This window comes from Ammospiza caudacuta, chromosome 30, assembly GCF_027887145.1.
Source record: "Ammospiza caudacuta isolate bAmmCau1 chromosome 30, bAmmCau1.pri, whole genome shotgun sequence".
Taxonomy (NCBI): domain Eukaryota; kingdom Metazoa; phylum Chordata; class Aves; order Passeriformes; family Passerellidae; genus Ammospiza; species Ammospiza caudacuta.
This window is the reverse complement of record NC_080622.1, coordinates 3,922,134-3,945,540: the sequence shown is the minus strand read 5'-3', so window position 1 is coordinate 3,945,540 and position 23,407 is coordinate 3,922,134. Positions and strand designations below refer to the sequence as shown.

Here is a 23,407-nt window from a genome sequence, read left to right as displayed (position 1 = left end):
GTCCCTTGTGATTGTAGGGTCACCCCATCCCTATACGGTCCCCAGTGTCCCCGTAGTGTCCCCATAGTGTCCCCATAGTGTCCCCCCAGTATTCCCCAATGTCCCTGGAGCGTCCCCCCATCTCTACAATGTCCCCAATGTCCCCAATGTCCCCGCAGTGTCCCCAATGTCCCCACTGTCCCCAATGTCCCCACAATGTCCCCAATGTCCCCACTGTCCCTGCAGTGACCCCAATATCCCCAATGTCCCCACAATGTCCCCACTGTCCCCACTGTCCCCACAATGTCCCCACTGTCCCCGATGTCCCCAATGTCCCCACTGTCCCCACAATGTCCCCACTGTCCCCGAGCAGGCACAGCCGTTCCCGTCACCATCTCTTTATTGGGGTCACTGGGGGGTGAGGGGGGGACACCTCCCCACATTGCGGGGGGGTCCCTGCGCCCCCCACCCCAAAAAAAAAACCCCAAAATTGGGGTGGGGGGGAGGCACCAACCCCACCGCTGGGCTCCTCTGCACCTCCTTTATGGGGCTGGGGCACCCCAAAGCCGTGGGGCACCCCAAATCCGGGGGGGCACCCCAAAGCCATGGGGGCACCCCAAAGCCATGGGGCACCCCAAATCTGTGGGGTCACCCCAAACGTGCCCTACATGAGGCGGCACTGCTCCCCTGTGAGGTTCAGTCCTGGCGGCTGTGGCGGGGGACACTGGGGTCACCCCAAATCTGTGGGGTCACCCCAAATCCCAGAGGGGTGCCCCATAGCCATGGGACACCCCAAATCCATGGGGGGAACCCCAAAGCCATGGGGACACCCCAAAGCTGTGAATTCACCCCAAATCTGTGGGGTCGCCCCAAATCCCAGAGGGGCACCCCAAACCCTTTGGGTGACCCCAAACCCCTCAGGGGTGTCCCCAAACACTCACCGTGTCCCCTGCCAGCTCCTTGGGGGGGTGGCCCAGGTCCTGCAGCTGTGAGGGGACACAGAGGGGACACGGGGACATGAGAGGGACACGCAGGACAGAGGGACATGGGGAGGGTCAGAGGGACACAGAGGGGACACGGGGACATGGGGACATGAGAGGGACACGCAGGACAGAGGGACATGGGGAGGGTCAGAGGGACACAGAGGGGACACGGGGACACAGGAGGACACACAGAGGGGACAGAGGGACATGGGGGGGACATAGGGACATTGGAGGGGCACAGAGGAACATGGAGGGGACACAGAGGAGACATGGGGAGGGACATGGGGACACAGATGGGATGGACAGGACAGAGGGACATGGGGAGGGTCAGAGGGGACACAGGGGGGACACGGGGACATGGTGGGGACATAGGGACATGAGAGGGACAGAGGGACATGAGAGGCGACATGGTGGGGACACAGAGGGGGACAGAGGGGACAGAGGGACATGGGGAGGGTCAGAGGGACACAGAGGGGACACGGGGACATGGGGGGACATGGGGACACAGGAGGACACACAGAGGGGACAGAGGGACATGGGGGAGACACAGAGGGGACAGAAGGACATGTGGGGAGGGACACAGGGACATGGAGCAGGGTCAGAAGAACATGGAGGGGACAGAGGGAAGGGATAGAGGGACCCAGGGGGACACAGAGGTGACACAGAAGTGACACGGGAGTGACACCAGGGTGACCCTGTGTCCCAGGGGGTCAGAGGGACATGGGGCTAACACACAGGTGACACAGGGGTGACACAGGGGGTGACCCAGGTCCCCAGGGGGGTGACACGGGAGTGACCCAGAGCCCAAGGGGAGGGTCAAAGGGACACAGGGGTGTCACGGGTGTGACACGGGGGTGACACGGGAGTGACCCAGAGCCCAAGGGGAGGGTCAGAGGGCCCCAGGGGTGACACGGGTGTGACATGGAGGTGACCCAGGTCCCCAGGGGGGTGACACAGGAGTGACCCAGAGCCCAAGGGGAGGGTCAGAGGGCCCCAGGGGTGACACGGGTGTGACACGGAGGTGACCCAGGTCCCCAGGGGGGTGACACGGGAGTGACCCAGAGCCCAAGGGGAGGGTCAAAGGGACACAGGGGTGACACGGATGTGACACGGAGGTCACCCAGGTGGCCCTCCGGCCGCACCTGCTGCATCAGGTCCAGCAGGGTCTCGAAGCGCTCCCGGCGCTGCCCCTCGGGCTCCTCGGGCCGCTCCCGCTCCAGCTCGGCGCAGATCCGCAGCATCAGCGCCTGCTGCTGGCTGAACCGCGCCCGCTGCTCCGGGGGCAGGGTCCCCTCGTGCTGCCGCAGCCACTCCGGGTACTGGGGACACCCAGGAGACATAGAGGGGACACCGGGGTCACTGCAGACACCCCCAAATCCCAGCCAATCCCAGCCCCATCAGTGCCCGCGCTCCAGGGGCAGGGTCCCCTCGTGCTGCCGCAGCCACTCCGGGTACTGGGGACAGCGAGGGGACACCGAGGGGACAGTGAGGGGACACCCAAATACCCCATGGAAACGCCAAATCCCAGCCCCATCAGCGCCTGCTGCTGGCTGAACCGCACCCGCTGCTCCGGGGGCAGCGAGCCCTCGTGCTGCCGCAGCCACTCCGGGTACTGGGGACAGCGAGGGGACAGCGAGGGGACACCGGGGTCACTGCAGGATCCCCCAAATCTCAGCCAATCCCAGCCCCATCAGCACCCGCTGCTCCAGGGGCAGGGTCCCCTCGTGCTGCCGGAGCCACTCCGGGTACTGGGGACACCCAGGAGACGTTGAGGGGACACCGGGGTCACTGCAGACACCCCCAAATCCCCACGGAACCCCCAAATCTCAGCCACTCCCAGCCCCATCAGTGCCCGCGCTCCAGGGGCAGGGTCCCCTCGTGCTGCCAGAGCCACTCCAGGTACTGGGGACACCCAGGAGACGTTGAGGGGACACCGGGGTCACTGCAGACACCCCCAAATCCCCACGGAACCCCCAAATCTCAGCCACTCCCAGCCCCATCAGTGCCCGCGCTCCAGGGGCAGGGTCCCCTCGTGCTGCCGGAGCCACTCCGGGTACCAGGGACAGTGAGGGAACCCCCAAATCCCCCGTGGAACCCCCAAATTCGCCGTGGGAACCCCCAAATCCCCCGTGGAACCCCCAAATCCCCCGAGGGAACCCCCAAATTCCCCGTGGGAACCCCCAAATTCCCCGAGGGAACCCCCACATTCCCCGTGGGAACCCCCACATTCCCCGTGGAACCCCCAAATCCCCCGTGGAACCCCCACATCCCCCATGGAACCCCAAAATCCCAGCCAACCCCAGCCCCATCAGTGCCCGCTGCTCTGGGGGACAGGGACCCCTCGTGCTGCCACAGCCACTCCAGGTACCAGGGACAGTGAGGGAACCCCCAAATCCCCCGTGGAACCCCCAAATTCCCCGAGGGAACCCCCAAATTCCCCGTGGGAACCCCCACATCCCCCACGGAACCACCAAATCCCAGCCAATCCCAGCCCCATCAGTGCCTGCTGCTCTGGGGGACAGGGACCCCTCATGCTGCTGCAGCCACTTCGGGTACCGGGGACAGTGAGGGAACCCCCAAATCCCCCATGAAATTCCCCGTGGAACCCCCAAATCCCCCATGAAATCCCCCGTGGAACCCCCAAATCCCCCATGACAGCCCGGATATCCCAGAGAAAAGGGGGAAATATCCCAGTACAGCCCTAGGGGGTGACAGGGACAGACCCCACAGGGGACAGCAGGGAACCCCAGGTTTTTGCAGAGCTTCTCCCCATTTCAGAGATGACCCCTTCAGGTTTTTGGGGTTCCCTCCACGTTTTCTGAGGTCCCTCACGGTTTTTGGGGTCCCACCTTCTCAGTGATCTCCTTGAGAGAGGGGCAGAGACATCCTTGCACATCAGGGACTGCACCATGTCCCCATGACTCCTACTCATTCCCCATGCCCCAAGGGACACCCCCATGACTTCAGGGACCCCCCCAGGTTTTTTGGGGTCCACTCCCCAGTTTTTGGGGTCCCCCTCCCCAGTTTTTGGGGTCCCACCTTCTCGGTGATCTCCTTGAGGGAGGGCTACAGCACATCCTTGGACAGCAGGGACTCCATGATGTCCCCATGACTCCCCCAGAGTTTCCCACTCATCCCTCCACGATCTCAGGGACCTCCGCAGGTTTTTTGGGGCGCCCTCCCGGTTTTTGGGGTTTTTGGGGTCCCACCTTCTCGGTGATCTCCTTGAGGGAGGGGTAGAGCACGTCCTTGGACAGCAGGGACTCCATGATGCTGCGCATGACGGGCAGGACGCCGTCGCCGCCGCCCTCGTCCAGCCCCAGCCCCTCCAGGGCCTTGGCCAGCTCCTCCTCGGATCCTGGGGAGTTCTGCGGGACCCCCGGGACCCCATGAGCTCCTTGGGACCCCCGGGACCCCCAGGACACCCCTGGGAAGGGCTGGAGGGAGGGAGGGGTACCTGGAGGTCGTTGGCGTTCTTGGCCAGCCCGCTCAGCGTCTCCTTGAGGCAGGAGGTGAATTCCTGCTGCGAGGCCGCGTCGCTGCCTGCGGGGTGAGACGGATTTGGGGTGGGATTGGGGTGGATTTGGGATGGGAAGGATTCGGGATTGGGGTTGGGATGGGGTGGGAAGGGGGTTGGGAACACGATGGGATGGGGTTGGGATGGGAATGCGGTGGGGATGGGGTTGGGATTGGGGTGGGAATGGGAACAGGAATGGGGATGGGATGGGGTGGGATGGGAATGGGGTTGGGATGGATTTGGGATTGGGGAGGATTTGGGAATGGGATGGGGTTGGCATGGGAATGGGGTTGAGAGGGGGTCAGGATGGGAATGCAGTTGGGAATGGGAATGGGATGGATTTGAAATGGGATTGGGAATGCGGCCAGGGTGAGGTTGGGATGGGGTTGGGAATGGGATTGGGTTTGGGATTGGGGTGGGACGGGGCTGGGATCGGGTCATGAGTGGGATGGGGTTGGGAATGGGGTTGGAGTTGGGACGGATTCTGAATTTGGATGGGGTTGGGATGGGAATGGGGTGGATTTGGGAATGGGCTGGGGATGGATTTCGGATTGGGACGGGGTTGGGATGGGGTTGGGAATGGGAATGGGGTTGGGGTGGGGTTGGGAACAGGGTTGGGATGGATTTGAGATTGGGATGGGGTTGGGAATGGGGTAAGAATGGGGTTGGGAATGGGTTTGGGATTGCAGTTGGGGTGGGATGGATTTGGGAAGGGGTTGGGATGGATCTGGGAATGGGATGAGAATGGGGTTGGGATGGGGATGGGGATGGGAATGGGGTGGAAATGGGGTTGGGAATGGGGCAGGAATGGGGGTAGGAATGGGGTTGGCATGGATTTGGGATTGGGATGGGAATGGGATGGGAATGGGATTGCCATGGGGATGGGAATGGGGTGAGAATGGGAATGGGAATACGGTTGAGATGGAATTGGGAACAGAACTGGGACTGGGGATAACGGGAATAATGGAAATAATGTGGGGTCCCACTGGGGTGCTGTCCCCAACCCTAAATGGGGAGACAATTCCAGGTGGGACTGGGGATACTGGGAATACTGGGAATAATGGGAATAACGCAGCACCCTGCTGGAGTTCTGCCCCCAATCCCAAACGGGGGTAACCAGGACACCCCTCCCAGGGCTGTGACCCCCCCCCTATCCCCCCCACACCCACCGACTTTCCCAGCAGCCTCTGAGAGCTTCTGGAACTGCTCCACCAGCTGTGGCTCCTGCCGTGCCAGCTCCTGCATGGCCTCCTGGAACTCAGCCGCCGCCTGTGCCGCCAGCTCGCCCTCAAAGAGCTCCTGGAAGAACCTTTCCTGCGAGGAGAACAGCGAGTCCTGCCCAGCACGGCATAGCACGGCCCCAGAGAGGGCACACGCAAAGTGGGGCCAGGGTTTTTGGGGCGCTCACCTTGGCGGAGTCGGCGGCTGAGGGAGGGGAAGGGGGGCAGGAGGAGCCAGCAGGGGCAGGGGGCGCGGGGCGGCTGCGCTCGAAGTCGTCCAGGGCACCTGAGGGGGGAATTTGGGGTCAGGGGGTACCAAAATGGGGGTGCAGCCCCACAGGGAGGTCATGTGTGGTAAAGGTGGGCACCAAAAATTGCACCCTAATGACCCCCACCCCTAAAACCGCACACGCCAAAAGTGCACCCAAATAACCCCTATCCCTGATTGCACCCCAAAAACTACACCCCAAAAACCCCTACCCCGACTGCACCCCGGAAACTGCACCCCAATAACCCCTGCAGCCCCTCCCAACCTCCTTCACCCCAATAACCCCCAGACCCCCCCCCCACCTCAATAATCCCCGGACCCCCCTCACCCCAATGCCCGCCCCCAGCCCCTCATGATCCCCCCACCTCAATAACCCAATAACCCCCAGACCCCAATGACCCTCAGACCCCCCCTCACCCCAGTGACCCCCAGAACCCCCAGACTCCAATAACCCCCAGACCCCAATGACCCCCAGACCCCCTAACGACCCCCCTCACCCCAATATCCCCCAGACCCCAATGACCCCCAGACCCCCTAATGATCCCCCTCACCCCAATAATCCCCAGACCCCAATGACCCTCAGACCCCCCCCTCACCCCAGTGACCCCCAGAACCCCCAGACTCCAATAACCCCCAGACCCCAATGACCCCCAGGCCCCCTAACGACCCCCCTCACCCCAATAACCCCCAGACTCCAATAACCCCCAGGCCCCCTAACGACCCCCAGAACCCCAATAACCCCCAGACCCCCTCACCTCAATGACTCCCAGGCCTCCTCCTCACCCCAGTGACCCCCAGCCCCTTACGACCCCTTCACCCCAGTGACCCCCCCCTCACCCCACTGACCCTCAGCCCCTAATGACCCCCTCTCACCTCAATGTCTCCCCCAGCCCCTCACGACCCCCGGTCCCGCCTCACCCCAATGACCCCCGGACCCCTCGCCCCCCATCGCTCCCAACGCCGCGCAGTCCCCCCACACCCCGCTGATCCCCCGGTCCCCCCGGGCCCCCCTCACTCTCCAGCAGCTCCTCCAACTCCGCGTCGGCCCCCGGGCCCGGACCCGGCTCCGCCGCCATCTTGGCCCGCTCCGCCCTGCGCCGCCAGGGGGCGCTGCCGCGGGACACGCCCCTTCCCGGCCCCGGGACACGCCCCCCGGAAAACCCGGAACGGAATCGGGTACGGGAATGGGAACGGGAACCGCCCCAGAGGACACGCCCTCCGGAAAACCCGGAACGGAATCAGGAACGGGAATGGGAACGGGAACCGCCCCAGAGGACACGCCCTCCGGAAAACCCGGAATGGAATCAGGAACGGGAATGGGAACGGGAACCGCCCACGGGGACACGCCCCCCCGGAAAACCCGGAACGGAATCGGGAACGGGAATAGGAACGGGAACCGCCCCAGAGGACACGCCCCCCGGAAAACCCTGAACGGAATCAGGAATAGGAACGGGAACCGCCACGGGGACACGCCCACTGCAAACCCGGAACGGAATCGGGAACAGGAATGGGAACGGGAACCGCCACGGGGACACGCCCACTGCAAACCCGGAACGGAATCGGAACGGGAACCGCCCCAGAGGACACGCCCCCTGCGCTGGCCGTGCCCCCGGAAAACCCGGAACGGAATCAGGAACGGGAACAGCCCCAGAGGACACGCCCCCTCCTCTGGCAGCGCCCACTGAAAAACCCGGAACGGAATCGGGAATGGGAACGGGAACGGGAACGGGACCCAGATTTGGGGGTCCCAGAGCTGCCCCTCCCACCTTTGGGGTCCCAGAGCTTGGATGTCCAAGATTTTGGGGTCCCAGAACCTGCACCTCCCACTTCTGGGATCCCAGATTTTGGGGTCCCAAACCTTGTACCTCCCCATTTTGGGGTCCCAGTTTTGGGGTCCCGGATTTGGGGTCCCAGACTTTTCACCTCCAGTTTTGGGGTCCCAACCCCTCCCCCAGTGTCCCCCCGTGTCACCACTGGGGACAAAGCGAGGAACAACCCTCGAGTATCGCGGGGGGTTGGGACGGACCCTGAGCCCCCCAAAACCGCCGGGACCCTTCTGGGGACCCCCCCTCAGTCCCGGGTGGGGTTGGGGCAGGGCGGGCTCAGTCCCGGGTGGGATTTGGGGACAAGAATTGAATTTCTTGTGCAGAAAAATGAAAAATGTGACAGAAATCAAAGTTTCACCTTCATTCCTTCCATCGGGGGGGACTCCACTCACTGGGACCCCCCCTGGGCTGTCCCCAAAACCCCAGAGTGTCCCCAAAACCCCTCTGGGGTGTCCCCAGTCCCAAATTCCTGCAGCTTGGATGGACAGAGGGACGGTGACCATGGACAGGGGACAGGGACGGGGACATGGGGGCAGGGACAGGTCCTGGTGGCCCCAGGAGGGGACAGGGGCAGGTCCTGGTGGCCATGGAGAGGGGACAGGGACAGACACAGCGCACGGTGGCCACAGGGAAGGGACAGGGACAGCTCCTGGAGGCCACAAGGAGGGGACAGGGGCAGCTGCCAGCAGCTTGTGGTGGCCACGGTCACAAGGGACGGGGACAGAGGGACGGTGGCCACGGGCAGGGTGGGCACCCACAGGATGAGGGGACACGCGCACGTGGCTGTCCCCAGTGCCACCCAGTGCCACCCCCAGTGTCACAGCATGGTCTCATCAATGTCACTGCTGTCCTCTGGGTGGCACTGGGGACCCAGTGCCACCCCCCGGTGTCACAGCACGTTCTCGTAGTCCCCGCTGTCCCCCAGGTGCCACCTCGGTGCCCGCAGCTCCGCGTAGGTCACCTGGGCCTCCTCGGGGGTGGCACTTGGGGACCCTGAGGGAGACACCGGTGCCACCCAGTGCCACCCACGGGCGCCACGTCCCTGTGCCCGCACTCCTCCCATCTCCTGGGTGGCATCTGGGGACTCTGTGCCACCCACAGTGCCACCCCCGGTGCCGCCAAATGTCCCCCAGTGTCACCCAGTGCCACCCACTGTCCCAGCACATTCCCATCAAGGTCACCGCTGTCCCCTTGATGCCATTTGGGGACCCGGCAGCTCCGTGGGCGTGGCATTTGGGATCCCGGTGCCACCCCCAGTGCCACCCCCGGTGCCACCCCGATGCCACCCGCTGTCCCCACTCACCCGCTGCCCTGGCCGTGGGCACCACGTGGCTGTAGAGCACCTCCTCCCCCTCGAGGGGCACCACGGGGGTCCTGTGGGGACAATGGGGACGGGGGGGTGGCCTCCAGGTGGCATTTGGGGACATGGGGACACCCCCGGGCCCCTCCCTCACTCACCTGTCCTGGGGCGTCCTGGGGGCTGCGGGAAAGGGGGGTGACAGTGGGGTGACAAGGGGGTCAGGGGACCCAAAATTGTCCCCATTGTCCCCCCATTGTCCCCCTCATTGTCCCCATTGTCTCCACCCCATTGTCCCCATTGTCCCCATCCCACTGTCCCCATTGTCCCCATTGTTCCCACCCCTGTGTCCCCATTGACCCTCCATTGTCCCCATTGTCCCCATTGTCTCCACCTCATTGTCCCCATTGTCCCCAACCCACTGTCCCCATTGTCCCCACCTCATTGTCCCCACTGTCCCCATCCCAGTGTCCCCATTGTCCCTCCATTGTCCCCATTGTCCCCACCTCATTGTCCCCACTGTCCCCATTGTCTCCACCGCATTGTCCCCATTGTCCCCAACCCACTGTCCCCATTGTCCCCACCTCATTGTCCCCATTGTCCCCATTGTCCCCATTGTCTCCACCCCATTGTCTCCATTGTCCCCAACCCACTGTCCCCATTGTCCCCACTGTCCCCATCCCATTGTCCCCACTGTCCCCATTGTCAACCACTCCACTGTCCCCATCCCCTTGTCCCCATTGTCCCCACCCCTGTGTCCCCATTGTCCCCCCCATTCTCCCCACTGTCCCCATTGTCCTTATTGTCACCCACCCGATTATCCCCGTTGTCCCCCCATTGTCCCCACTGTCCCCAGCCCTGCGTCCCCATTGTCCCCATTGTCCCCCACCCCATGGTCCCCATCATTGCCCCGTCCCCATTGTCCCCATGGCCTCCCTCCATTACTCCCCCATTTCCCCCCCCCCCCATTGTCCCCCCATTGTCCCCACTGTCCTCAGTGTCCCCATTGTCACCCACCGCGGCGGTGGCACCGCTGCCAGCCCACGATGGCCGCCCCGAGCAGGACCAGGGCCAGGAGGGAGCTGCCAACCCCTGCGGCCACTGCTGGGGACAGAGGGGACACTTTGGGGTCACCCGGGGGGGCTGCACCCCCCTGTGACCCTGAATGATGCCACCTGTGCCCTGTCACCTCTGTGTCACCTCTGTGTCACCTCCAGGGACAAATCCATGGTTCCAAGCCCCCCACAGTGTCCCTGAATTGATGCCACCTCTGCTCTGTCCCCTCCGTGTCACCAGGGACAGAGCGGGGACAAATCTGTGGTTCTGAGCATCACCCACAGTGACTTTGGGTGATGCCACCTGCGCCCTGTCCCCACTGTGTCACCTCCAGGGACAAATCCATGGTTCTGAGCCCCCCACAGTGTCCCCGAGCGCCATCACCTGTGTCCCTGTGTCCCCACGTTGTCACCTCCAGTGCCAGCTCAGGGCTGGTTGTCCTGAACACGCGGTGCCCGTCCTGTCCCAGCTGGTTGGTGGCCACGCACTGCCAGGTGCCCGAATGTCCCACATTGATGTCCCCAAACTCCAGGAGGGGACCCCGGGCCACCTCCTGCCCGTTGTGCAGCCAGGTGAAGGTGACAGGGGCTGAGCCCACCTGCACCGAGCAGCGCAGGGTCACGTTGTCACCTGTGTGCACCTGCTGTGCCAGGGGACCGGGGGTGATGGTGGCATTGGCCACGGGCACTGTGGGGACACAGGACAGAGGGCGATGGTGGCATTGGCCACGGGCACTGCGGGGACACAGACAGGACAGAGGGCGATGGTGGCATTGGCCACGGGCACTGCGGGGACACAGGACAGAGGGCAATGGTGGCATTGGCCATTGGCACTGCGGGGACACAGACAGGACAGAGGGCGATGGTGGCATTGGCCACGGCACTGCGGGGACACAGACAGAGGGCGATGGTGGCATTGGCCATTGGCACTGCGGGGACACAGGACAGAGGGCAATGGTGGCATTGGCCATTGGCACTGCGGGGACACAGGACAGAGGGCGATGGTGGCATTGGCCACGGGCACTGCGGGGACACAGGACAGAGGGCGATGGTGGCATTGGCCATTGGCACTGCGGGGACACAGGACAGAGGGTGATGGTGGCATTGGCCACGGGCACTGCAGGGACACAGGACAGAGGGTGATGGTGGCATTGGCCACGGCACTGCGGGGACACAGACAGAGGGCGATGGTGGCATTGGCCACGGGCACTGCAGGGACACAGGACAGAGGGCGATGGTGGCATTGGCCACGGGCACTGCGGGGACACAGGACAGAGGGTGATGGTGGCATTGGCCATGGGCACTGCAGGGACACAGGACAGAGGGTGATGGTGGCATTGGCCACGGGCACTGCGGGGACACAGGACAGAGGGTGATGGTGGCATTGGCCACGGGCACTGCGGGGACACAGGACAGAGGGTGATGGTGGCATTGGCCACGGGCACTGCGGGGACACAGACAGAGGGTGATGGTGGCATTGGCCACGGGCACTGCGGGGACACAGACAGGACAGAGGGCGATGGTGGCATTGGCCACGGGCACTGCGGGGACACAGGACAGAGGGTGATGGTGGCATTGGCCACGGGCACTGCGGGGACACAGGACAGAGGGTGATGGTGGCATTGGCCACGGGCACTGCAGGGACACAGGACAGAGGGTGATGGTGGCATTGGCCACGGGCACTGCGGGGACACAGGACAGAGGGCGATGGTGGCATTGGCCACGGGCACTGCAGGGACACAGGACAGAGGGTGATGGTGGCATTGGCCACGGGCACTGCGGGGACACAGGACAGAGGGCGATGGTGGCATTGGCCACGGGCACTGCGGGGACACAGACAGGACAGAGGGCGATGGTGGCATTGGCCACGGGCACTGCGGGGACACAGGACAGAGGGCGATGGTGGCATTGGCCACGGGCACTGCAGGGACACAGGACAGAGGGCGATGGTGGCATTGGCCATGGGCACTGCGGGGACACAGGACAGAGGGTGATGGTGGCATTGGCCACGGGCACTGCGGGGACACAGAGGGCGATGGTGGCATTGGCCACGGGCACTGCGGGGACACAGACAGGACAGAGGGCGATGGTGGCATTGGCCACGGGCACTGCGGGGACACAGGACAGAGGGCAATGGTGGCATTGGCCATTGGCACTGCGGGGACACAGGACAGAGGGCGATGGTGGCATTGGCCACGGGCACTGCGGGGACACAGGACAGAGGGCGATGGTGGCATTGGCCACGGGCACTGCGGGGACACAGACAGGACAGAGGGCGATGGTGGCATTGGCCATTGGCACTGCGGGGACACAGGACAGAGGGTTATGGTGGCATTGGCCACGGGCACTGCAGGGACACAGGACAGAGGGTGATGGTGGCATTGGCCACGGGCACTGCGGGGACACAGGACAGAGGGTGATGGTGGCATTGGCCACGGGCACTGCAGGGACACAGGACAGAGGGCGATGGTGGCATTGGCCACGGGCACTGCGGGGACACAGACAGAGGGCGATGGTGCCATTGACCACGGGCACTGCGGGGACACAGACAGGACAGAGGGCGATGGTGGCATTGGCCACGGGCACTGCGGGGACACAGAACAGAGGGCGATGGTGGCATTGGCCACGGGCACTGCGGGGACACAGACAGAGGGTGATGGTGCCATTGACCACGGGCACTGCGGGGACACAGACAGGACAGAGGGCGATGGTGGCATTGGCCACGGGCACTGCGGGGACACAGAACAGAGGGCAATGGTGGCATTGGCCACGGGCACTGCGGGGACACAGGACAGAGGGCGATGGTGGCATTGGCCACGGGCACTGCGGGGACACAGGACAGAGGGCGATGGTGGCATTGGCCATTGGCACTGCGGGGACACAGGACAGAGGGTGATGGTGGCATTGGCCACGGGCACTGCAGGGACACAGGACAGAGGGTGATGGTGGCATTGGCCACGGGCACTGCGGGGACACAGACAGGGCTGGCACATGGCGAGGTGGGATGGGGGTGCCATGGGTGGGGTCACCCCGATCCCGAGGGTCCCGCTCACCCAGGACGGTGACATTCATGGTGTCACTCTCGGCCACGCTGTCCCCGTCGCTGACCCGGCACCGGTACTGGCCGCTGTCATTGTCCCCAACGTGTCCCAGCTCCAGGCGGGGGCCGGTGCCCAGCGGTGCCCCCGAGCCCTCCCGGTGCCAGGAGAAGGACAGGGGACCTGTCCCCATGGCCACCACGCAGCTCAGCACCAGGCTGTCCCCAAGTGCCACCTGTCCCCCGGGGGGCTGCGCTGACAGGGACACCCCCGAGGGTGGGACCCCTGCAGGAGGAGGGGACAGCAGGGGACAGTGAGGGACACGGGGGAGGCAGAGAGGGACAGGGGGACCCCAGGGAGGGAGGGGGGTGCAGAGTTGGGGGGGGGCTTAGAAATAGAGGGGGGTGGAGGGGACAGGGAGGGGACACTGGGAGAGGGAGGGGGGTGACAGCAGGGAGGGGTGAGGGGACACAGACAGGGATGGGGGGACACGGGGACATTGGGGGGGGTCACAGACAGGGATGGGGGGACACAGGGACATTGGGGGGGGTCACAGACAGGGATGGGGGGACATGGGGACAGTGCGGGGGACACAGACAGGGATGGGGGGACACGGGGACATTGGGGGGGGGTCACAGACAGGGATGGGGGGACACGGGGACATTGGGGGGGGTCACAGACAGGGATGGGGGGACACGGGGACATTGGGGGGGGTCACAGACAGGGATGGGGGGACACGGGGACAGTGCGGGGGTCACAGACAGGGATGGGGGGACATGGGGACAGTGCGGGGGACACAGACAGGGATGGGGGGACACGGGGACATTGGGGGGGGTCACAGACAGGGATGGAGGGACACGGGGACATTGGGGGGGGACACAGACAGGGATGGGGGGACACGGGGACATTGGGGGGGGACACAGACAGGGATGGGGGGACACGGGGACAGTGCGGGGGACACAGACAGGGATGGGGAGACACGGGGAGGGACCTGGGGAGTGGTCGGGGGACCCGGGGACAGGGATGGGGGTCCCGGGCAGTAATGGGGGGACACGGAAAAGGTCTTGGGGAAAGATGGGGGTACCCAGAAAGAGCTGGGGGACCCGACCAGGGACCTGGGAAGGGATGGGGGGGACCCAGGGTGGCACCGGGAAGGGATGGGGGGACACGGGGCACGCTTGGGGGACCCGGGGAAGGATGGAAGGAGCTGGGGAGGGACCCGGGCAGCGATGGGGACACCCGGGGACGGTGTCATGGAGGGCTGGGTGTCCCCAGGTAGGGCTGGGGGACACGGGAAACGTGTCAGGGAGGGCTGGGGTCCCAAGGCAGTGCTGGGGGTCCCCAGCCAGGGCACCCGGGGGTTTTGTGGGGGCTCCCCGTGCCCATCCCCGCACTCACTGCGCACCGTGACGCTGAGCCGGGCGCTGCTCTTCCGCACGGTCCCAAACTGGGTCTGCACCTCACAGCTGTAATTCCCCGAGTGGGAGACCCCCACGGCGGGCAGCAGCAGCTGCGGGGACCCCTGCGGGCCCCCCACCACCCACCCGTCCCGATAGAACAGGTACAGGAGGGGGGCTGGGGGCCGCAGGGGGCTGGGGGTGCTGCGGCAGCTGAGATTCAGGGGGGACCCCACGGTGAGCTCGGGGGGACCCTCCAGCACCAGCACCGGGACCGAGAAGAGCTCTGGGAAGGAGAGGGGAGGGGATTTGTGAGCCTGAATCCCTGGGGAGGGGCTGTGGGGGTGTTGGGCTGTGGGGGGCTCACCGTGCACTGTCACTGTCACCGGCGCTGACCACCGCCACTTCTCTGATGTCCAGTATTCCACCCAGCCCCTGCAGCTGTAGCGGCCGCTGTGGCTCAGCTGCAGAGGGGACAGGGACAGCTCTGTGCCATCAGGGAGCCCCATCAGTTCTGTCCCCTCGCGGTAGAAGGACACCGAGGTGACCTTGTTGTTCCGCCAGCTCCGGCAGCGCAGTGTCACCGTGTCCCCCTCCAGCAGCACCCGCACCGGCACCTGCAGCACCAGATCACCTGGGGACAGAGGGGACCTGTCACACCTGATGGCACCAGAACCCCCCATTGGAGGGTCCAGGGCACCAGGGGTCCCCAATTCCAGCGCTGGGATGTCCCCAGAGCAGGGGACAGGCTCTGGTCACACAGGAGGTGACCCATGGAGCGGAGCCCACCCAGAGCGCTCGGGGTCCCCACGGTGCCAGGCTGGGGACACCCAAACCCTGCTCACCATCTGAGACAGTCACAGGGGGGCTGCGCCCGGTGTCGGGTCTGTCACACTCATAGGTGCCACTCTTGGTGACAGTGAAGTGGTCAGGTCCCTTCGGCCACCACCACTTCCCGTCCTTGTACCAGGCGGTGGCACCAGCAGTCCCCGAGCCCTGGCAGGTCAGTGTCACCCGGTCCCACAGCACCGCCGGCCTCCAGGGGGGCTCCACCAGGAGCTGGGTGGTCTGGGCACCTGCGGGTGATAGGGGACACCAGCCTGCCAGGGCCACCATGGGCACCTGCGGGTGACAGGGGACACCAGCCTGCCAGGGCCAGCGTGGGGCTGGGGACAGTGGGGTGGGACCATGGCATCCCCGAGGACTCACCAGCGAGGCCGAGGGTCTGGGCTGGAAGGGAGAAGGGACAGGGCTCAGTGGGGGTGGCACCATGGGGACCGCAGCTCGGGGACACGGGGTGTGGGGCTGTCCCCGAGCTGTCCCCGTGGGGACAGCAGCTCTTGTGGGAAAGTGCTTGGGGACAGTCCCCAGCAGGTCTGGAGAGGCTCCCAGGGGACGGCTCTGTCACAGCCGCCCACGCGCCACGTTCAGGTGACACGGATGTCACCACGGGGACACCGCGGCCACCCCGTGATGGCTCAGGTCGCCCCCACCAGCCCCATGGCCACATGGTCCCCATGGCCCCATTCTGATGGCACCTGTCCCCATGGCCACATCCCCATGGTGATTGTCCCCTTGTCCCTGTATTCTTGTCCCCCTGTCCCCACAACTGCCCAGCCCCAAGGAGCCAAACCCCAAATCCCTGTCCCCAAATCCTGTCCCCGCATCCCTGTCCCCAAATCCCTGTTCCCCATCCCTGTCCCCAAATCCCTGTCCCCAAATCCCTGTTCCCCATCCCTGTCCCCAAATCCTGCCCCCACATCCCTGTCCCTAAATCCCTGTCCCCAAATCCCTGTCCCCACAGCTGCCCCAGCCCCAAGGTGCCAAATTCCAAATCCCTGTCCCCACATCCCTGTTCCTCATCCCTGTCCCAAGTCCCTGTCCCCAAATTCCTCTCCCCACATCCCTGTTCCCCATCCCTGTCCCCAAATCCTTTCCCCCATCCCTGTCCCAAATTCCTGTCCCCAAATCGCTGTCCCCCCATTCCTGTCCCCAAATTCCTCTCCCCAATCCCTGTCCCCACAGCTACCCCAGCCCCAAGGTGCCAAATTCCAAACCCCTGTCCCCAAATCCCTGTTCCTCATCCCTGTCCCCAAATCCCTGTCCCCCCGTTCCTGTCCCCAAATCCGTGTCCCCCCATTCCTTTCCCTCTTCCCTGTCCCAAATCCCTGTCCCCAAATTCCTTTCCCCAATCCCTGTCCCCACATCCCTGTTCCTCATCCCTGCCCCCAAATCCTGTCCCCAAGTCCCTGTCCCCCCATTCCTGTCCCCAATTCCTCTCCCCAAATCCCTGTCCCCAAATCCCTGTCCCCAGGTCCACCCTACACTGGGGTGACACTGCCTCTGTCCCCCACTGGCCCTGCTGGCCCTGGGGACATCAGGGGACCCCCGTGCCCCTCTGTGCCCCCTCCCCAGCAATCTCTGTGGCACTCACCCCACAGGAGCAGTGCCACCCCCCCGGCCATCCCGGTGTCCCCGGCTGTCACTCGCTGCCAGGGCCACCTGTCCCCAGCCTGGTGGCTCTTGAGCTAAAGGGGAAGGAAGAGAATTTACATCTGTCCCCACGTGGGGGTGGCACACGGCGGGGGCAGGGTGGGGACAGGATGGGGACAGGGTGGGGACAAGGTGGGACATGGGGCGCTCAGGAGCGGGGGGCTCAGGGGGGTTTGGGGTGCCAGGGATGGGGGTCCAGGGGAATGGGGGGGTCCTGGGGATTGGGGGGAACTGGGAATGGGGGTGCTGAGGAGGGGGAGTCACCGGGAATGGGGGGGGGGGCATGATGGGAATGGGGGTCCCAGGGCTGGGGGGACTCAGGGATGGGGGACCAAGGGAATGGGGGGTCCTGGGGAATGGGGGTGCTGAGGAGGGGGAGTCACTGGGAATGGGGGGGCCATGGGAATGGGGGTCCCAGGGCTGGAGGGACTCAGGGATGGGTGGGGGGGGGACTCGGGGGATTGGAGGGTCCCAGGGATTTGGGGTCCCTGAGATTGGGGGTGCTGAGGAGGGGGAGTCACTGGGATTGGGGGTGCAATGGAAATGGGGGTGCCCAGGGCTGGGGGGACTCAGGGATGGCAGTGCCAGGGGAACGTGGGCTCCAGGGATTTGGGGTCAGGGGATGGGGATGATGGGGGAATGGGGGTTCCCATGGGAATGGGGGGGTCCCGTGGGAATGGGGGGTCCTGGGAGAATCAAAATTCTGGGAGAATGGAGATTTCAAGGGATGGAATGAACAGGAGAGGGTTCCTTGGGAATGGCGTGCTGGGCCATGGAGATCCTGGGGAAATGGGGGTCCCAGGGATGGGGGGGGGACACAAGGAAAGGGGGGTCCCGTGGTTTGATTTCCAAGGGAATGGGGGGGGACACAAGGAAAGGGGGGTCCCGTGGTTTGATTTCCAAGGGAATGGGGGTCCCAGGGATGGGGGGTACACAAGGAAATGGGGGTCCCGTGGTTTGATTTCCAAGGGAATGGGGGGTCCCAGGGATGGGCAGTGGCTGGGTGAGCCCGTGGGTCTCAGCCCCTCTGGGTGCCTCAGATTTTGGGGTGCCCCAGAGCCCGGCACAGCCCCCCGGGGGTGCTGCTGTTTTTGGGGGGGTCACCCCACGTGGGTTCCGAGGGGCTCTGGGTCTGTCCCCACCCCCAGGGACTTTTTTTTTTTCTTCTCTTCATTTCCATTTCCTTCCCTTTTTTTTTTTTTTTTTTTTCTGCCGCTCTTGCACCCCCTCAGTTCCTGGGGAACTCCCGAGGGGTGAACGGGTTTGGGGGGGACCCAGGGAAAAGGGGGTGCGGGCTTGGGGGGACATTTCCCGGTCGGGTTTTTGGGTCCAGCCCTGTTTTTCCATCACCCCAAATCCCGAACCTTCTGGAAGCCGCCCCGGGCGGGTTTGGGATCTCTTATCTCGGAGGCACCCGGATGGAAATCTCCTAATTGGATCCCTGGGTTAATTAGGTAATTAATCCCGGCGCTGTCACCTCCCGGGGGTTCGGGGCCAAAGCCAAATCCAACGCCCCAAAATTTGGGATCTGCTGTGGGAGAGGGCCTGGAGGGGGAGCGACGATCCCAAATTTGGGAATATTTGTGGGAGGGAGGGTCCAGGGAACGGCGGGTGGGATTGGGGACGGGGTTTAAAGCTGGGGAAAAGAAATCCCTGGAAAACAGAAAATCCAGAAAAACAGAAATCCAGGGGAAACAGAAATCCAGGGAGACAAAAATTCCAGGAAACGGAAATCCTGGGGAAACAGAAATCCAGGAAAAGAGAAATCTCGGGAATCAGAAATCCAGGAAAACAGAAATCCAGGGAATCCAAATTCCAGGGAACCAGAATTTCTGGGAAACAGAAATCCCAGAGAACAGAAATCTCGGGAAAGCAGAATTCCCGGGAAAACAGAATTCCTGGAATTAGAATTCCAGGGAGACAGAAATCCCAGGGAAACAGAAATATCGGGAAAACGGAAATCCTGGAAATCAGAATTCCCAGGAAAACAGAAATCCAAAAACAAAAACAGAAATCCAGGGAGACAGAATTCCTGGGAAAACAGAAATCATGGGAAAACAGAAATGGCCACAAGGAGGGGACAGGGGACAGGGACAGGGGACAGGGCCAGCTCAGCTCCTGGTGGCCACAAGGAGGGGACAAGGACAGGGACAAGGGACAGGGACATTTCCTGGTGGCCGTGGTTCTGCTGGAGCTGAGCCCCCCTTCCCACTGCAATCCCCGGCTAGGGCGGATTTGGGGGGATTTGGGGTTATTTTGGGGGATTTAGGGGTTTTTAAATGGGATTTTGGGGGGAATTTTTATAGGATTTTGGAGGGACTTTTAGGGGGATTTGGGGACCTTGGGAGGATTTGGGGATCCTGAGGGGATTTGGGATCCTGAGGGGATTTGGGATCCTGTGGAGATTTAGGGTCCTGGGGGCATTTGGGGTTCCTGGAGGGATTTGGGATCTTGGGGGGATTTTGGGTCCCTGGGAGGGATTTGGGGACCCCAAAGGGACTTGAAGATTTTAGGAGAATTTTGGGATCCTGGGGGGGGGGGGGGGATTTGGGTGTCCCAAACCTCAGGGCTCAGGTACAAATGCAAAACACCAAGAACTGAATAATCCCAAAACTCAACAAATCCCATCAAAACCCCACAAAAAAACCTTCTCAAAAAAAAAAAAAAAACAAACCCCAAAAACCCACCACACCTTTTTTCCAGTTCTGGGAGTGTTTTACCCCCAAAACGAACCCCCAAAACCCCAAATCCCCGGGACTGAGCCGCGTGTTTGTGCCCGGGGATGATTTAGGAGCTCGGCTGAACCTTGGAAAGCCCGGCCCTAATTAAGGCAGCTCATTAAGGGCCTGAATGGGGCCATTAATCCAACGTGCCCCAATTTGGCCTCGTTTGGAGCTCCCCGAATTTCGGCTTCACTTCCTGTTTGGAGCTGCCCTAAAAGGCCCCGATGAGTCAGGGTTGGGATTTTTGGGGGAAGGGAGAAGGCGAGCAGGGCTTGGGATGGTTCAGGGTTTGGGTTTGGGGATGATTCAGGAGTTGGGGTGGTTCAGGCTTTGGGATGATTCAGGGTTTGTCACTGGTTTGGTTTTTAGGGCTGATTTTGGGGCTGGGTTTTGGGGCTTGTTCCAATTTTGGCGTTGGATTTTGGGGCTGGTTCAGGTTTTGGGGCTGATTTTAGGGTTGGGGCTTGGGGCTTGTTCCAGTTTTGGGGTTGGATTTTGGGGCTGTTTTGGGCCTGGTTCGGCCTTGGGATGATTTAGGGTTTGTCACTGATTTGGTTTTTAGGGCTGATTTTGGGGCTGGGTTTTGGGGCTTGTTCCAATTTTGGCGTTGGATTTTGGGGCTGGTTCAGCTTTTGGGGCTGATTTTAGGGTTGGGGTTTGGGGCTGATTTTGGGGCTGTTTTGGGCCTGGTTCAGGCTTTGGGGTTGGTTTGGCTTTGGGATGATTCAGGGTTTGTCACTGGTTTGGTTTTTAGGGCTGAATTTGGGGCTGGGTTTTGGGGCTTGTTCCAATTTTGGGGTTGGATTTTGGGGCTGGTTCAGTTTTTGGGGCTGATTTTAGGGTTGGGGTTTGGGGCTTGTTCCAGTTTTGGGGTTGGATTTTGGGGCTGTTTTTTGGGGCTGTTTTGGGCCTGGTTCAGGATTTGGGGTTGGTTTGTCCTTGGGGTGATTCAGGGTTTGTCACTGGTTCAGTTTTTAGGGCTGATTTTGGGGCTGGGTTTGGGGTTTGTTCCAATTTTGGGGCTGATTTTGGGGCTTGTTCCAATTTTGGGCCTGGTTCGGCCTTGGGATGATTCAGGGTTTGTCCCTGGTTTGGTTTTTAGGGCTGAATTTGGGGCTGGGTTTTGGGGCTTGTTCCAATTTTGGGGTTGGTTTTTGGGGCTGGTTGAGGTTTTGGGGCTTGTTCCAATTTTGGGGTTGGTTTTGGGGGCTGGTTCAGGTTTTGGGGCTGTTTTTGGGCCTATTCAGGGTTTGGGGCTGGTTTGTTTTTTAGGGTTGATTTTGGTGCTGTTTTTTGGGGTTTGTTCCAATTTTGGGCCTGGATTTTGAGGTTGGTTCAGGTTTTGGGGATTGTTCCAATTTTGGGGCTGGTTTTTGAGGCCTGGTTCAGGGTTTGGGGCTTGTCCTGAATTTGGGGCTGTTTTTTGGGGCTGTTTTTTGGGGCTGTTTTTGGGGCCTGCTTCAGGCTGTGGGATGATTCAGGGTTTGTCCCTGGTTTGGTTTTTAGGGCTGATTTTGGGGCTGGGTTTTGGGGTTGATTCAGGATTTAGGGCTTATTCCAAATTTGAGGCTGAGTTTTGGGCCTGGTTCAGGGTTTGGGATGGTTCAGGGTTTGTCACTGGTTTGGTTTTTGGGGCTGGGTTTGGGGCTTGTTCCAATTTTGGAATTCCCAACCCTCGCTCCTCCTGTTGTTTCCCCATTCATATTTTTTTATATTCAAATAAAATTCCCAACCTCCTCCTATTATTTTCCCCTTTATTTTTATTTAATTTAAATAAAATTCCCAACCTCCTCCTGTTGTTTTCATATTTTTTTAATTCAAATAAAATACCCAACCTCCTCCTGTTGTTTTCCTTTTCTTTAAAGTTAAATCAAATTACTTTTTAAAAAAAAAATTCAATAAAATTAAATAACTTTTGTCAATAAAGTGAAATTACTTTAAAATTTTAAATAGGTACATTTTGAATTTAAATAAAAATAAAATATTTAACTTAAATAAAATTAAGCTATTTCGTTTCAACAAAATATTTGCTTTAAATAGAATATTTGCTTTAAATAGAATATTTGCTTTAAATAGAATATTTGCTTTAAATAAAATATTTGCTTTAAATAAAATAGGTAATTTAAATAAAATAGGTAATTTAAATAAAATACTTAATTTCAATAAAATACTTAATTTCAATAAAATACTTAATTTCAATAAAATATTTACTTAAAATAGAATTAAAATATTCCATTTAAATAGAATATTTATTTGAATAAAAGATTTTATTTAAATAAAATACTTAATTTCAATAAAATATTTACTTTAAATAGAATTAAAATATTCAATTTAAATAGAATATTTATTTGAATAAAATATTTTATTTAAATAAAACACTCAATATAAATAAAATACCCACAGACATAAAATATTTAATTTACATTTTAAATTAATTTAAATAAAATAATTTTTTAAAAAATAAACTCAAACAAAACCTCCTCCTGCCGGTTTCCCCCGCACATTTATTTTTCACTCCCTTTATCCCATCCCTCAGCTGCTCCCAGCCATTTCAGGAATTCCTGAAATCCCAGCCCCGGCCGTTCCCTCGCTGGGAGCCGCGTCCCGCCCGGGGCTGGAATTCCGCTCCCATTCCGCTCCCAGCGTGACACACGCGCGGTCCCCGCGGCCGCGTCCCCCCCGTGTGTCACCCCGGTGTCACCCCGGTGTCACCCCGGTGTCACCCCCGTGTCACCTCCCCCGGGGGACGCGGCCCCGCTGCCGTCACCGCGGGGCTGCGGCCGGCCGAGGCGTTTGATCCCGAAACACAGAGGGGGAAAAAAAAATGGAATTTAGCGCCGAAACACAGCAGGGCAAAGTGGGTTTTGGCCACAAGATACAGCGGAAAAAATGTGGGTTTTAGTCACAAAATACAGCAGAAAAAAATGTGGGTTTTAGTCACAAAATACAGCGGGGGAAATGGAATTTAGCACCGAAACACAGCAGGGAAAAGTGGATTTTGGCCACAAAATGCAGCAGAAAAAATGTGGGTTTTAGTCACAAAATACAGAGGGGGAAAAGTGGATTTTAGTCCCAAAATATAGTGGGGGAAAGGGGACCTTAGTCCCAAAATACAGAGGGGAAAATGGAATTTAGCACCGAAACACAGCAGGGAAAAGTGGATTTTGGCCACAAAATGCAGCAGAAAAAATGTGGGTTTTAGTCACAAAATACAGAGGGGGGAAAGTGGATTTTAGTCCCAAAATATAGTGGGGGAAAGGGGACCTTAGTCCCAAAATACAGAGGGGAAAATGGAATTTAGCACCGAAACACAGCAGGGAAAAGTGGATTTTGGCCACAAAATGCAGCAGAAAAATGTGGGTTTTAGTCACAAAATACAGAGGGGGAAAAGTGGATTTTAGTCCCAAAATATAGTGGGGGAAAGGGGACCTTAGCCCCAAAATAAAGAGGGGAAATGGGATTTAGTACCAAAATACAGCAGGGAAAAGTGGATTTTGGCCACAAAATGCAGCAGAAAAAATGTGGGTTTTAGTCACAAAATACAGAGGGGGAAAAGTGGATTTTAGTCCCAAAATATAGTGGGGGAAAGGGGACCTTAGTCCCAAAATACA

The 23,407-nt window shown here is 60.5% G+C and overlaps 2 protein-coding genes across 3 annotated transcripts; both read right to left on the bottom strand.

Annotated features, from left to right (window-relative positions):
- Nucleotides 1-361: 361 nt before the first annotated feature.
- PEX19 (peroxisomal biogenesis factor 19) lies at nucleotides 362-7,188 on the bottom strand. Of its 2 annotated transcripts, none has more exons than XM_058821763.1 (8): nucleotides 6,983-7,188; nucleotides 5,888-5,985; nucleotides 5,649-5,814; nucleotides 4,420-4,505; nucleotides 4,172-4,330; nucleotides 2,105-2,281; nucleotides 921-965; nucleotides 362-688 (listed from the first exon to the last, which is right to left on the bottom strand). In XM_058821763.1, exons 1-8 carry the CDS (start codon nucleotides 7,041-7,043, stop codon nucleotides 644-646), a joined length of 837 nt encoding a protein of 278 aa, XP_058677746.1. In that variant the 5' UTR covers nucleotides 7,044-7,188; the 3' UTR covers nucleotides 362-643. The 2 variants fall into 2 exon arrangements, with proteins under 2 accessions (XP_058677746.1, XP_058677747.1); XM_058821764.1 differs by having other exon boundaries at nucleotides 5,649-5,793.
- A 1,350-nt stretch (nucleotides 7,189-8,538) lies between these two features.
- LOC131569648 (Fc receptor-like protein 2) lies at nucleotides 8,539-17,082 on the bottom strand. The gene is made up of 11 exons (XM_058821891.1): nucleotides 17,015-17,082; nucleotides 15,790-15,810; nucleotides 15,426-15,656; nucleotides 14,948-15,214; nucleotides 14,582-14,866; nucleotides 13,199-13,468; nucleotides 10,531-10,833; nucleotides 10,108-10,194; nucleotides 9,252-9,273; nucleotides 9,097-9,167; nucleotides 8,539-8,786 (listed from the first exon to the last, which is right to left on the bottom strand). The coding sequence occupies exons 1-11, from the start codon at nucleotides 17,043-17,045 to the stop codon at nucleotides 8,683-8,685; spliced, it is 1,692 nt and encodes a 563-aa protein (XP_058677874.1). The 5' UTR covers nucleotides 17,046-17,082; the 3' UTR covers nucleotides 8,539-8,682.
- Between the last annotated feature and the right edge of the window lie 6,325 nt (nucleotides 17,083-23,407).